At 46.0% G+C, this 14,381-nt stretch overlaps 1 protein-coding gene across 1 annotated transcript in view; it reads left to right on the top strand.

The window, feature by feature from the left end:
- PCLO (piccolo presynaptic cytomatrix protein) overlaps positions 1-14,381 on the top strand; it is a 539,688-nt gene that overhangs the window by 434,954 nt on the left and 90,353 nt on the right. Inside the window, exons 18-19 of the mRNA XM_074984167.1 lie at positions 7,297-7,368; positions 12,355-12,535. Of these exons, the coding sequence (XP_074840268.1) occupies positions 7,297-7,368; positions 12,355-12,535 (253 nt within the window). The remainder of the gene's footprint in view (positions 1-7,296; positions 7,369-12,354; positions 12,536-14,381) is intronic.

Genomic DNA, 14,381 nt, shown 5'->3' with positions numbered 1-14,381 from the left:
CTGCTTTGAGGAAACAATCAGAGAAAATGATATATCTGGTATGGTACTCAGGGACTGCATTACAATGTTCTACATGTCCCATTCAGTGAGGTGGGTGAATTTTCCCAGGGGAGAATACAGGAAGTATTCCCTTTGTAGCTCCATAGCTATACACACACAAATATCACAGTCTTCCACAACACCACACAGGCACTGATCTCTGGACCTTCATCTACAGAAATGAAGACTCTGCCATGTGAACTATTAACATAGTCGATAGCTGTTAGTTGTGTCTGACCCAGTTAGTAAAGGAGACAGTAATCAGAGATGCTGGGGTAGACGATCTGAGATTTTAGGCTGACTAAGGGAAAATGGTAGATATAGCCATCACTCTGAATAATTCCCCAACTTGTCCTCTAGAATCTGCAGTTCAGAGGTGTTCAGATGAAAGAATGTGGCAGCATTTATAACTCTATCTCTGGTGACTTGGATCTTTACATGGGGTCTGGTTCCCATCACGAGGCAACTGTCACCTGTTATCAACAGGGCTACATCTCAGCATCTTCTGCTCCAGTAATACAGGTTCCTAGCACTTGAGCTATAAGGAGAAATATTAGTTGTAATAGTATTACACTGAATTTCATCCAGATATCTTCTGTAGTCTACTGAAAGAAGGCAACAATCATGATCTGAGCAGGTCCAACATTCCATCATGTCGGCTGTTATACATACCCCCATTACCCAATTGTGGTGCAGTCGGTCTCATTCCTAGGCCCCAGGCCCTCTGTTTAGTCCACTGGCCCCACCGCCTGCACCACATTACCCTTGTTGGGGCAGAGGGCAGTCTGGGGGGAACCCAGTCCCCACCCACTTGCTCTGGGTTCCAACCCAGGGACCCTGGACAGCTGCTACCTGGGGGGCGTGGCTTACTTCACCCTGGCCCCTGCAGCTTCTCTCGCTGGGTCACTTCCCCCAGACACTTCTCCCTGGTATTCCCTTCCTCAAGGGGTAGTCATGGCAGCTGGTCTCCTCCTTAGTTTGGCTCCTTCAGCTGACCAGTTCCTCCAGTCAGGCTCCAGGCCCTCCCTGGGTTGGGGCAACCCAGCCCCCTGCGTTGCTGAGGCACCTTTCCTCTTTCATAGCCCTGACTGTTTCTCTCCGTCTCCTTCCTTCCTTCCTTCCTTCCTTCTCCTTACTAGTCTCCTAAACTCTCCTTCACCCTCCTTCCCTTGCCTTGCGTGGAGAAGAGCTTATAAAGGTAGCCCCTGAGTAGGATCAGCTGGCCCTGATTGATTTAGGGCAGCCTACTCCTCAGCTGTTCCCACTTTGGTTGCTAGCTCTGTCTCAGCTCTTTTTACACCTTCCAATAGGCTCTCCTGGCCCCACCCTGCCACACCGCTATATTTTAATAAATTTAACTTAGTGTCATAAAGTCACATACAGAGTACTCAGTTTTATAAATGGTAGAAATGTGTAGGATTTTTGGTTTTGTACAGTCAGCATGGTTTTTCGGGGTTGAGGGGGATAGCTTGGAATTCTCTCTAAACTAACAGCAACGAAGGGTCCTGTGGCACCTTATAGACTAACAGAAAAGTTTTGAGCATGAGCTTTCGTGAGCACAGACTCATTTCATCAGATGCTGGTCTTGGAAATCTGAGCTTGGAAATCAGCATCTGGTGAAGTGAGTCTGTGCTCACGAAAGCTCATGCTCAAAACTTTTCTGTTAGTCTACAAGGTGCTGCAGGACCCTTTGTTGCTGTTACAGATCCAAACTAACACAGCTACCCCTCCGATACTCTCTAAACTAAGTTTGTGTTGGTAAGTTTTTTTCCCCTGTGATTCATAACAGCATTTCTTCTGAATGAGTCAATTAAGTGTTTTGTCTAGCTCAAAAGAAGCTTGAGAGCTGCTCTGCATAAGAAATAAAATATTTGTCCAAAGTTAAACTTGCAGGAAGTGTTGGCCTGTATACAGTACATATCCTATATCTATTTTGTCATAAATGTTCCCCTTTTCAATATGTTATAAAGATATTATATTTGATTCAGAACAGTAACCTTAGAGTCAAATATGCTATGTGCTTTCACATTCTATGCTGCAAAGCTAACAGAAATGAGACAAACTGAAAACTTAGTCAAGTAGATGTTTAGTTTAAAGTACCCTCATAAAAATTTGGTTTATGATTCAGGCACAACAAACCTTTCCTGCCATCTCTCCTTTCTGAGCAGTCCATAGCTGTGTCTACACGTGCACGCTACTTCGAAGTAGCGGCACTAACTTCGAAATAGCGCCCGTCGCGGCTACACGCGTCGGGCGCTATTTCGAAGTTAACTTCGACGTTAGGCGGCGAGACGTCGAAGTCGCTAACCTCATGAGGGGATCGGAATAGCGCCCTACTTCGATGTTCAACGTCGAAGTAGGGACCGTGTAGACGATCCGCGTCCCGCAATGTCGAAATTGCCGGGTCCTCCATGGCGGCCATCAGCTGGGGGGTTGAGAGATGCTCTCTCTCCAGCCCCTGCGGGGCTCTATGGTCACCGTGGGCAGCAGCCCTTAGCCCAGGGCTTCTGGCTGCTGCTGCGGCAGCTGGGGATCCATGCTGCAGGCACAGGGTCTGCAACCAGTTGTCGGCTCTGTGTATCTTGTGTTGTTTAGTGCAACTGTGTCTGGGAGGGGCCCTTTAAGGGAGCGGCTTGCTGTTGAGTCCGTCCTGTGACCCTGTCTGCAGCTGTGCCTGGCACCCTTATTTCTATGTGTGCTACTTTGGCGTGTAGACGTACCCTCGCAGCGCCTATTTCGATGTGGTGCCGCGCAACGTCGAAGTTGAACATCGACGTTGCCAGCCCTGGAGGACATGTAGACGATATTTCGATGTTGCTGCATCGAAATAAGCTATTTCGATGTTGGCTTCACGTGTAGACGTAGCCATAGTCAGTTAAAACAACGAGCAGTTCTGTGGCACATTATAGACTGAGACATTTTGGAGCATAAGCTTTCATGGGCAAGGATGCATCTGACAAAGTGGGTCTTTGCCAACAAAAGTTTATGCTCCAAAAAATCTTAGTCCATAAGGTGCTACAGGACTTCTGACTGTTTTTGTGGATACAGACTAACACAGCTACCCCTCTGATACTAGTCCATGTCAGGTGGCTCACCAAACTAGGCACTAAAATAAATGATAGTGATAGGCACGGTCTAGATGGACTGATAGAACTACAGCTAGAAAACACCTTCATGCAAAGACTATTGTCTCTAAGGACAGTAAGGAAGAAATCCTGGCCCCACTGAAGCCAATGGTAAAACTGCCATTAGTAGCTTGAGTAGGCCCAGGATTTCATCCTAATTGTCACATGATCTGTCACAAAGCTCTGTTTTATCTAGCAACTTCCCCACATGAAACAACCACTAATTGATTCAGCCTTTGCAATGCCTGTGACTATGTCTGCTATACACAGCTTTTAGTGAAACTGCAGTTTCAGAAGGTGAGCAGGATAGCAGCTGTTCATCAGCAGGAGAGAGATCTTCTGCCAACAAAGCGCTGTTCGCACGGGCACCTTTGGCCAGCAAAATTTTGTCTTCGGGAGGTGAGGGTTAATACCTCTAACAAAAGCTTTGTCATTCAGTTGCCAGCATAGACAAAACCTAAGTCCCACCAAGACTGGCATCAAGTTGCTTCCTGATCAAAGTCTGTTCATGGCCAGCTGGACCATGTAGCTGTCTTCCTCCTGGGAACACTTGTTCTTTTCTTGATGTGTGCAATCCCCAGCTACACAAACATAAAAACCCTGGGTTAGAAAAATTACTTGCAATCACATCATCTGTTAACTTCCTGAGGGAACCTTGCACCACTGGCATCAGCAGCTAAATTTAATTAGGTAAAACCTCACCTTAACTTTGTACAGATAGTGTCACTCACCAGGGCTCCTTGTAAAATCTCAAGGAGTCAAATGCTCTTGGCTCCTTAATTGTGGTACATATGTCTTCCAACACATACTTTACCTGATACTTAAAACTCCTCTCAAGCAGAGTTCTTTTGATGGTTTTTCATTGTCCTAGTAGTTATAGTGAGTTAAGAGGATTAACATAGACACTTTGAAGAAATGCAGAGTACTGTACATTTCTAGCTCTATTTTATTATCTTGCTAATTCAAGAATGCAGTTCCAGCATAGGACCAGTTGCTTGAAATCCTGGTGTGCTGGATAAAATAGCTCCTTCTGATGGTGTCTGTGATTATTCTTCAATGGCACAAGCCTAAATTATCATGTAGGTTAAATACACATTTTTGTATGGATTGAAAAGGAAGTGAGGAAAAGATTTGCTGCCAATATTTTAATAAAGGGTTCCCTTAAAAACATTCTTGCTCACTCAGCCATGCTCTCTGTGTCAAATACTCATCCCACATAATAAAATATATATCAGTTCCCACAAAAAAGTTCAGTCAGATCCATACTTTCTGCCCTCCTAGATCCCACTATCCTTCCTTATGTCCCAGTGCAGCACATCACATCACATGCTGCAAAGGTAAGTGCGCCCCTGTCACCCTGAGCCTGCACCTCCAGACAGCTCCTGTGCCCCCTCCCACCCAGACCCTCACCTCCACCTGCTTCCTGCCCTCTTCCTCCCAGATGCTGCACTCCAAACCTATTCTGTCCTGCCCAGACTCTACATACCCTCCTACACCTCCGTCCCTCCCAGACTCCTCACCCCACCCTGATCCCTCTCTCTCCCAGTCCCCAACCCCCACCCTTCTAGACCCTGCATCCCAGAACCTCCTACATTCTTCCTCTAATTTACATCCACATCCTGAGTCTGTTTCTGCATCCCCTCCTGCCAAGCCCCACCTCCTCTCCTACACCCCACTTCTGCCCAGACCATCACCCCTCTCCTACATGCCCTCCTGTCCAGGTCCCCCTCCCACCACCTGCTCCTGCACTGCACTCCAGCCCAGATCACCCACCCCAGCCCACTCCTGCATCTTGCCTTCCACCCAGACCCAATAACCCTGACCCCCATACACTTGACACCACATCCGTGAGGCTTTTTTGTTCTTTTATTTGTTTGCAGCAGCAACATCCCATGGCCCCATCCCCAGGCAGCAGGTCTCGCTCCACAGCAGCATCATAGGATGTGGGAGGGTCCTGGACAGGAGGGCATTCTTTCTATACTGGGTGAGGGGCCCTGCTGAGCTGGAGTCATAAACACATTAACCTAGTAAGATGTAGATAGCTCATTTTAGGGTTTTATTTCCGGTGGAATTATTCTGAACAGAATGTGCTACTAGTGGGTACCAGTGCACTATGGGAACCAGACTCACTGACTGACCCCATTGTCTGATGCAGGACTTTCTGGAAACATCTCCACATGTTCTAACTGGCCCAGAGGGTGCTGTGGTGGACAGGACCATTCCTATTGGTCACCACAATCCCTTGGCAACAGTGGCACTGGAGGCCGCGGGGGAGAAGGGTTGGCAATGGAGACTGGGAGGAGGGCAGGCTGGGGGAGTCAAAGTAAGCCAGAGGAAAATCAGCGGAAGTCCTGGAGGGAATGGGGAGGGGGCTGATCATGGTACGTCCTCGTTACAAAAGTTTACACACACCCCACTTTGCATACCCCAGTGTATGGGTCATTGGCCCTGACCCAAAAAAGCTTCCCCACCTCTGCTTTAGAGCATCTCTCTACATACGTTCAGAATATCTTTGCTTATATTTGGCCTATAAAGGGCAATCACACATAATGTGCTAAGCTTTCCACGCTATCTTGCCCCTTTATACAGTCACTTTGATCTAGCCAAAGAGTTTGCGGGGCTCACAATGGCATGCTGACAGCAGGGCCTGGCCATGGGTGGTGGATGCTATAGTCAATTGGAGCATGGGACCATGAAGGCTCTGGGCCCAAGGTTATGGCCATGCTCGCCTTGCCCTAAGGATGGGCCTGTATTCACAGGACATTTCCAATACAAACGTGTTCCCTGTATCCTGAGTAGGTAGGATATAAAAAAGATAGAGAACAGAATTTCACTTAATTAAGACCACCTTTAAAATCCCTGCTTAAACCTATCATTGCCCTGTTTATCAAGTGTATTACACAGTCTCCCAAAATATTTAAAAAATCTCTTTGGGACAGGGGTTAACATGATTTTCAAAGAAACTAGCACTACATAATTGTTCATTTTGCTGAGATTAAGCAAGACCAGAACATATATGGTCACTACAATAATAATAATGAATTGGCTGTTTAACAAAAATTCACTTACATTATAAAGAATATCTGCACCAAACTGAGCAGCACTGGAGAATTTTGAAGAGATAAATGCTGCACTGTTTGAGAGAATACTCTCTAACATGTACAGGATGTAGTGTGGTTTGTGCAGCTGGTTAAGACTTTGATCCTGTTATCACCCCTATGAGCCAAGTGGTTATCCAATATTTGAGGCCTGGCTAGGGTTGCTTCTGTTCAGAGCAGAAATTGGTAATATACGTCAGATATGTCTTTCGTGTAATTATGTTTGTTGAGTATGTTCACAAAGGCCTGTTTCCGTGAAAAGGACGGAAAAACAGGCAGTTCCTTGCTCACAATTTGTATTGTGGCCTTTCCTGTCTGTCCTGAAGCCCTGTCCTCCTCAGGATCACCCTCAGGACTGTTTCTCTCACAATCAGCAGCTTTCTCCCTCTGACAAACACAGCTGCAGTCAGTCAATCAGTCCCCTTGTCTGTGTGTTTCCAACGAGCCCAGAGAAATTTCTCAGACCACACAGATACCATGACTGCATTACCACTTTGATATAATTTATGTTATTCAGGAGTCTGAATAAACCACCCAGATGTAGTGCTTCTCTGAAGTGGCACTTCTACTGCAGACTAGTCCTGAGACTACCCAGGCTCAAGCTCCTGCAGATTGTAGGAGTGGGAGGCATTGTAAAATATTGTTTAAATTCCACCCTCCAAGTCGTCTCAGCCATAGGCAAGTCAACTTGTCCAAGAACAGAAGCGCTGCAGGTGTACAGATCAGTAGTCACTACCAACTTTTAAAAAGCCACAGCATGGGCCGTGTGTTGGCCACACTGTCTGGCTTTCAAAAGCCGTTTCTGAGAGTCCCAGCAACACCTTTTACAAGCACACCCCTTCTGAGAGTAAATGCCAGCTTTGTCCAGAATTAATTTTCTGTGTTGAAGGTTGTTGTGGGAATAAAAAAATTGCCTGGCTCTTATATTGAAAAAGAGTGCAGACGCATAGTAACAAATAGATACTGTTGTATTGCTGCAACACGAGGTTTATGGTGGCCATTGGAATTAATCATTCTTTTGATTTAAACTGTAGCTGAAGAAGAAAACACTGGAAGTGACTGTCTGGGATTATGATCGATTCTCCTCCAATGACTTTCTGGGTGAAGTGAGTATCTAATTTCCTCTCATCCCTAAGCCTTCTTCCTCATCTTGGGAGACATCTGATTAAATGCATGTTGATAATCATAGACTGTTTGTCTGGTGGATGTGGGACTCAGAGAAATATTTTTTCTTTGGGCTTAACTGCTTGTTGATCACTGTACCATACTGTTGCACAAACTGATAACAAATGTGTGAGATTTCCTTCATTCATCCACAAAGGGCACCACATTTTTCCTTCTGTTTGTATATTGCAGTAGGGCTAATTTTGTGCACCTAGGTTTATTTAAGTTATCATTACGAACAGTTGTACTGATTTAGATCGATGTTTCTGAGACTAGGGGTCATTATAGTTTAAAAAGAATCTTGATGAGGGATCCGGCTCTGGCAAACAGTCTATCTTTATCTCAGCCCACTAGGTATGGACTGAAGAGGTTTCTATAGTATGTAGAGAAGAAAGGACGTGTATATGAAAAAAGGGCCAAGAGATTTAAGCACTTGTTTAACTTTAAGCACAGCTGTGGTCCCACTAAAATAACTTCCTCAGTTAGAGCCTGAGTTGAAATTGCAATGAAGTTAATTGCAGGTCACAGTTGTAACTAAAAATCTTGTCTAGTTTAATGTCTCAGTAACTAATACTGCACCAGGTCAGCAAGGAGGAAAAGCTGGGAAACAACATATGTAATATGGAATTGCCAGCAATAACCATAGTGTCAAATCAGTAGTTAAAACTATTATTGCCATAGAGGTTTACAATTAGATATAATTATTCAGATAAATCAGTTGTTAAAATTATCATTTGTGTCAAGCGATACTACAGGTTGCACCTACCTGGTCCTGCACCCTCGGGACATGAATGGTCTCAGATGAGGGATTTTGTCAGACCAGAGAAGGTTAATAGCCCCTGGTCCCTGGCAACCCCACAGGCCTGCTGCAGTGGCCTAGCTCCATGTCGGGCTGCTAGGGGATGGCAGTGCCCCATCTCTGGCCTTGGCCTCTTGGATGGCTGTTACGGGATGCCACCCCCAGCCCCTCTGCCACCTGCGGGGCTGCCAGGTCCAGGTGCATCCCTTGTCCTGCTGGACAGGGGACTTTGCCAGACCAGAGAATTCCAGTTTTCAGAGGTGCAACCTGTAAGCTGTGTCTACACGTGCACGCTACTTCGAAGTAGCGGCACTAACTTCGACGTTAGGCGGCGAGACGTCGAACTCGCTAACCTCATGAGGAGATAGGAATAGCGCCCTACTTCGACGTTCAACGTCGAAGTAGGGACCGTGTAGACGATCCGCGTCCCGCAACGTCGAAATTGCCGGGTCCTCCATGGCGGCCATCAGCTGGGGGGTTGAGAGATGCTCTCTCTCCAGCCCCTGCGGGGCTCTATGGTCACCGTGGGCAGCAGCCCTTAGCCCAGGGCTTCTGGCTGCTGCTGCAGCAGCTGGGGATCCATGCTGCAGGCACAGGGTCTGCAACCAGTTGTCAGCTCTGTGTATCTTGTGTTGTTTAGTGCAACTGTGTCTGGGAGGGGCCCTTTAAGGGAGCGGCTTGCTGTTGAGTCCGCCCTGTGACCCTGTCTGCAGCTGTGCCTGGCACCCTTATTTCTATGTGTGCTACTTTGGCTTGTAGACGTTCCCTCGCAGCGCCTATTTCGATGTGGTGCCACGCAACGTCGAAGTTGAACATCGACGTTGCCAGCCCTGGAGGACGTGTACTCGTTATTCATCGAAATAGCCTATTTCGATGTAGGCTTCACGTGTAGACGTAGCCGTAGTGTGAAAAAATAGCTTACCCTGAATTTAAGATGTAGTATACAGCCTATGCAATAACATGTTGTTTAGTTTAGCACCAGATATGCTTTAATGTGACCATCATACCAGGCAAGCTATGTCACCACTTAAATAATCTCTGCTACAAATATGTGGATGAGTTTAAAAAGCAATTACACGACTACTTACATCTTACCTAACACATCACATTGTTGTTGTGTTCAGCATATTTATCAGACCCCAAAATACAGAACTTTAGAGATCGTTTACATCATTATTATGTATGACCTTTAGATAAAGTGGTGTTCTAACGAGTGCTTCTCTGGCATGATTAAAACATTTGACTTGAAATACAAGCACCATCTACCAGTATTTAATTCAATGTTTAATTTCATTTATATTTAGTTTTGAATGCAGTTTCTAGTGGGGAGAGTAAGCAAGCAGGAGAGAGTGCAAGCAAATATAATTCAAGTCCATTGTTTAGAGACTGTCAAAGTGTAAGTCAGAAGAAACCCGAAGCAGCGGCAATGGAGGCAGTGCATCCACAAATATAACTTGTCATTGACAGATGTTACTAAGGACACCACTGATGAAGCAGTTCAAATCCCCCCAAAGTGTCTATGTCAGGCCCTGGCACATGGGAGCTAAGGACAAATGGGTTTCCTGCACCCTTAGAGAGTGACAGACTTGAATAGACTTCCCAGGTACCAGACTTGAGGTGTCTTTCACCAATTCATTGTACTGCCAAATCAGTCTGTAATTTTTTCTCTAATAAGATGACAAAGGCTTAGTTCTAATTTGCATCCTTTGCTGCTACCAGCATAAAAGAAGATTAGTTTGGTGTTAACTGTGTGAATTTAATGGGAACCTGTAAGGGTTACAGCCTCCAGGGGCTTCTGTTTTAATTCTGCCTTTTGTCCATCTAGCTTGCTGCCAAGCTTCCTAGTGTTGGATCTATGGGACAGTCACAGTTATATCATGCTGGCATCAGATACCATGAGCTGTTCCACAGAGAATATTGGCATGCATGTAGATCAGTCTAATTCTTACATTCTTGTGCTTTGGTGCTGCTGCCACCCGAGGGAGAACAAACCAGGAACTCACCTTCAGGAAATATTTCCTGCCATTGTTCAACCTAATTTCCATGATACTACATTTTGCAAAATTCTTTTTTACCCACCCACTATGCTGTTCATCTTTACTTACCCATCCATCTGTGAGTGGTCTCTTTGGGATTATCTCACAATAACCAGTCTAAGTTTGATGAGTACATATGTAGTACCCTGCTAATGGCACAGCAATCAATGACAAGCAGTATTCTACATGCACCACATTCAGTGTCTCTTCAGTAATTCCTCCAGTCCTTACTTAAACCTTCATAGTTCCAGATTATGGACCTGATGTATACTTGTCTGCTGTCTAAGCAGGAACAGTTTTTCTCCAGCCTGCGGTTATTAGAGGTCTTCTCTGGAGCACTGGGGAACAGGATGAAAACTAATATGCTATTTTTTAAAAAGGGTAAACAGGATGACCCCAGGTAATTATGGACCAGTCAGCGTACTATTGATATTTGAGAAAAACAGTGAAGTAGCTGTTCAGAGACTCAGTTGCAGGAGAATTAAAAGAGGGTAGTGTTATTAAAGCTTAATAAACAAGGGTTTATGATACTTCATCTGCCAGACTAATGATATTTTTATGAGATTATTAGTTTGGTTTATAAAAGTAATAGTGTTAAGGTATTGTACTTAAATTTCCATACGGTCTTTGAACTGATACCACACATTTTGATAAACAAAATGGAATGATATAAAATTAATATGGCATACATTACATGAATTAAAAACTGTCAGTTAGGTCTCCAAATGTAATGATTAATCAGGGATCACCAATGAACAGGCATGGAATTCTGGAGGGATCTGTCCTCACCCCATTGTATTTAGAAGTTTTATCAGTGACATGGAAGAAAACAAAAAATTCTACTTCTGGAATATTGTGTCCAATTCTGTTGTGCAGAATTCAGGAAGGATGTTGATAAATTGGAAAGGGTTCAGAGAAGACCATTAACATGCCCTTTTTTGACAGACTATTGTTACTCAGTCTATTTAGTTTAACAGATTTATACAGTTAAAGGGGGCTCCAGATTGCAGTTTAAAAGCCCCTACATGGGGAAGAAATATTCCCCCATCACTGGCCATTTTTTAATCACGCTTGGATGTTTTTCAAACACAATGCTCTAGAAATTACTTTGAGGAAGTTCTATGGCTAGTGCAATACAGAAACTCAGACTAGGTTAATCTAATGGTACCTTCTGGCCTTGGGATCTCTGAATCCTTAAGATGGCTCAGATTCCTGTTTCTAAACTACATTATGGCCTAAAATTTTATCCCCCACCCCCCATAGCCTCTTTTTTGTTCTCAAATATTTAAAGTTTTTTTTTTTAAATGATGGAACACTCAAACAGTTCAACTATGCCTTAAGGGGGGGTGTGGGTGTATCTAGAGGATTATTCCTTCAATTGGGTAACTCTTGCTTTGCAGCTCACAGGTTGCTGAAGATGTCTCCCTCTCATTCTGAGCTCCCATCCCTGCACTCAATCTCTGCCCAAGGAGCTTAGGTTCCTAGGGATAGAAGATGTTTGTAATCATGTTTAGTCTACCCCCTTTGCACTGGCTGGGTCCTACCTAAAGAAAATCTGCCTTTTCTTGGTAGGTCTTTTTGAAGGCTTCCAAGATTTTTGCCAGTAATGACAGTAGCCCAGAGCAGTGGATCTCAGCAGAATAAAGCACAGTCCACATCAAAGGTCTACTCAGTTGTTCGTCTTCTGGCAATACTTTCAGTATATCTTCTTCTCACCAGTGCAGCTGTGACTCCTAAAGGGCATTATTGTGTCATGTCTTTTAAAGCAGTAGAAAATAATTGTTCTCTTAGTACTTAAAGCTTTCCTTTTTGTGGAGCAAAAAATAATAGGTATTAACATTTGAAGATAATCAATCACCAAGCACATGTACATACCTGAAGAACCTTTCAGCATCATTCTTACATTATACAAGATCTCTTTAGTAACAAATATTCATTAAAAGCTGATCCTCCCCACATAGGTTTTACATTGTATGACTATCAATTTTAGTAAGAGATACCTTTGACTTACACAAGCATCAGGGAAATCCGATTCAGTCCTCCTTGTGTCTCACATTATATATTAACCAGATATATCACATTCCATTGTATAGGTATTGATTGAGCTATCCAGCACCTCTCAGCTTGACAACACTCCACGGTGGTATCCTCTGAAGGAGCAAACTGAAAGTATTGACCATGGGAAATCTCATTCTGGGCAGAGCAACCAGCAATCACCAAAGCCATCTGTCATCAAGAGCAGAAGTCATGGAATCTTTCCTGACCCATCCAAGGGTAAGAGATATGGAAAATTTCCCTAACAACTCATCAGAAGTCTGAAATGTAAGAGAACTTCTTCTTCGAGTGGTCCCCGTGGGTGCTCCACAGTAGGTGTTGGGCTCGCCTGGCGCCGCAGATCGGAATTCTTCTAGCAGTTTCCATTGGATCGTGCATGCACCGATGCGCGCCGCTCCCCTGCGCACCTTTGGTCATGTGCGCGATCCGATCCCCACCAGTTCCTTCTCAACTGCCAACAGCTGCAGACGGAATCCTCTCCGGCTAAAGCCTGAGACAGATAAGATAAGTTGTTTTATTTGTTAGTTCGTTGTTTGTCACTATTATACAAAAAAAAAAAAAGAAAGAGAAGAGCATATTAAATAGTAGAGAGAAGAGGAACGGAGGAGAGAAGGGCGGACGAAGAAGGCTGTTTAAGCCTTCCGCTGCCCTGAAGGCCATGAATGTTATTTTGGGTTGTAGAACGGACTGATTAGCAGCTAAGTACCCTATTACAAGTAAAGACTCACCGCGATGGCTTCCTCAGGGTTTAAGAAGTGTGAGTCATGCCGCGAAGCTATGCCGGCCTCCGATGGGCATAGTGAATGCATTCATTGCCTGGGGGAGTCTCATGTTACCCAGAAGTGTTCACACTGCGCTAAGCTTACAGCCAGGGCCAGGAAGGACAGAGAAATGAGGCTCAAAATGATCTTGTTTGATAAGGCCCTCCAGCCTGAGCCGCTGGAGAAGCCTCACACAGAAGGGCCCTCTGGGTCGCATAAAAGGAAGGCAGCCTCTTTGACCCCCTCTGTGCAGAAGAGGAGGAAACTCTCCCTGGCTCGATCCTTGCTGGTGGTCCCAGCAAACAGGACGAGCAGAATGCAGAGCCCCCAGCCGCGAGCTGATGAAAGCAGCAGAGCAGTAGCACACGTGGCCGAGGCCGGGCCTCCGACTATACAGCAGGCGGCATGGAAGGCACCGTGAGCGCCAGCGCGGCAAGTGCCAGAATCAGAGGCGCCGCCGCACGCGGCACCAGCTCCTGCGGCGCTGACGGCACAGGGGCACCCAGCACGGGGCCTACCGGCACCAGAGGAAGCTACCCACGCGGCACCGCTGTTGACGGTGCCGAGCGCGGCGCTGACAATGGGGCCGAGATCCCCGGCACGGGAGGGGGCGGCACCCACCCTGCAGGGGAGGGGGAAGGCTAGAGCTAAAACCCGGCACCTCAGTCCATCTCCAGGCAGGGCTGCAATGCCCTTATTACCCAGCCCCCCTCCCGAGATACACACGCCGCACTGCCAGGTGGCAACTCCACTGGCTTATTTCAGGCCTCCCTCTCCGTTCCTCCAACCACTTTCTCCGTGGCTCAGGCCACCTTCACCATTTTTGGGCATAGTTCCCCTTGAGTACTATCACAAACCAGCTTCACCACTATCAATGTCGTCACGGAGATCCCGCTCTCCCAGACATCATGGGTACACTCCCCAATCATGGTCCAGGTCTCCATCACCGGGCCCTTGCCCATGTTGCTATGGCCGTCCTCATCACGCTGAACACAGACACCGCAGGTCCAGATCCAGGGGCAGGTCCTCTCCCACTACTCGTCAATACTCCCATGTACACTCTCGCTCTGGGACAGGAACACAGTTGTCCCAGGGGGAATTAGGTCCAGAGTCCCAAGACTTCCCTTCACAGCCCACCAGGGAGCAAGTATACCAGCGAACTCGGGAGCCAGAGGACTTGGGGGAGGCTTACCCCAGCAGTTCCTCATCATCATCCCCAGATGAGGCCATTGCCCCCGGGGATGTCTCCCCTCCGGATGACCTTAAACAATTCCAGGAGCTGTTCAAAAGAGTAGCACTCACAC

Source organism: Carettochelys insculpta, chromosome 1 (genome assembly GCF_033958435.1).
Source record: "Carettochelys insculpta isolate YL-2023 chromosome 1, ASM3395843v1, whole genome shotgun sequence".
In the NCBI taxonomy this organism is placed as follows: Eukaryota; Metazoa; Chordata; order Testudines; family Carettochelyidae; genus Carettochelys; species Carettochelys insculpta.
This window is presented reverse-complemented; position numbering and strand designations above follow the sequence as displayed.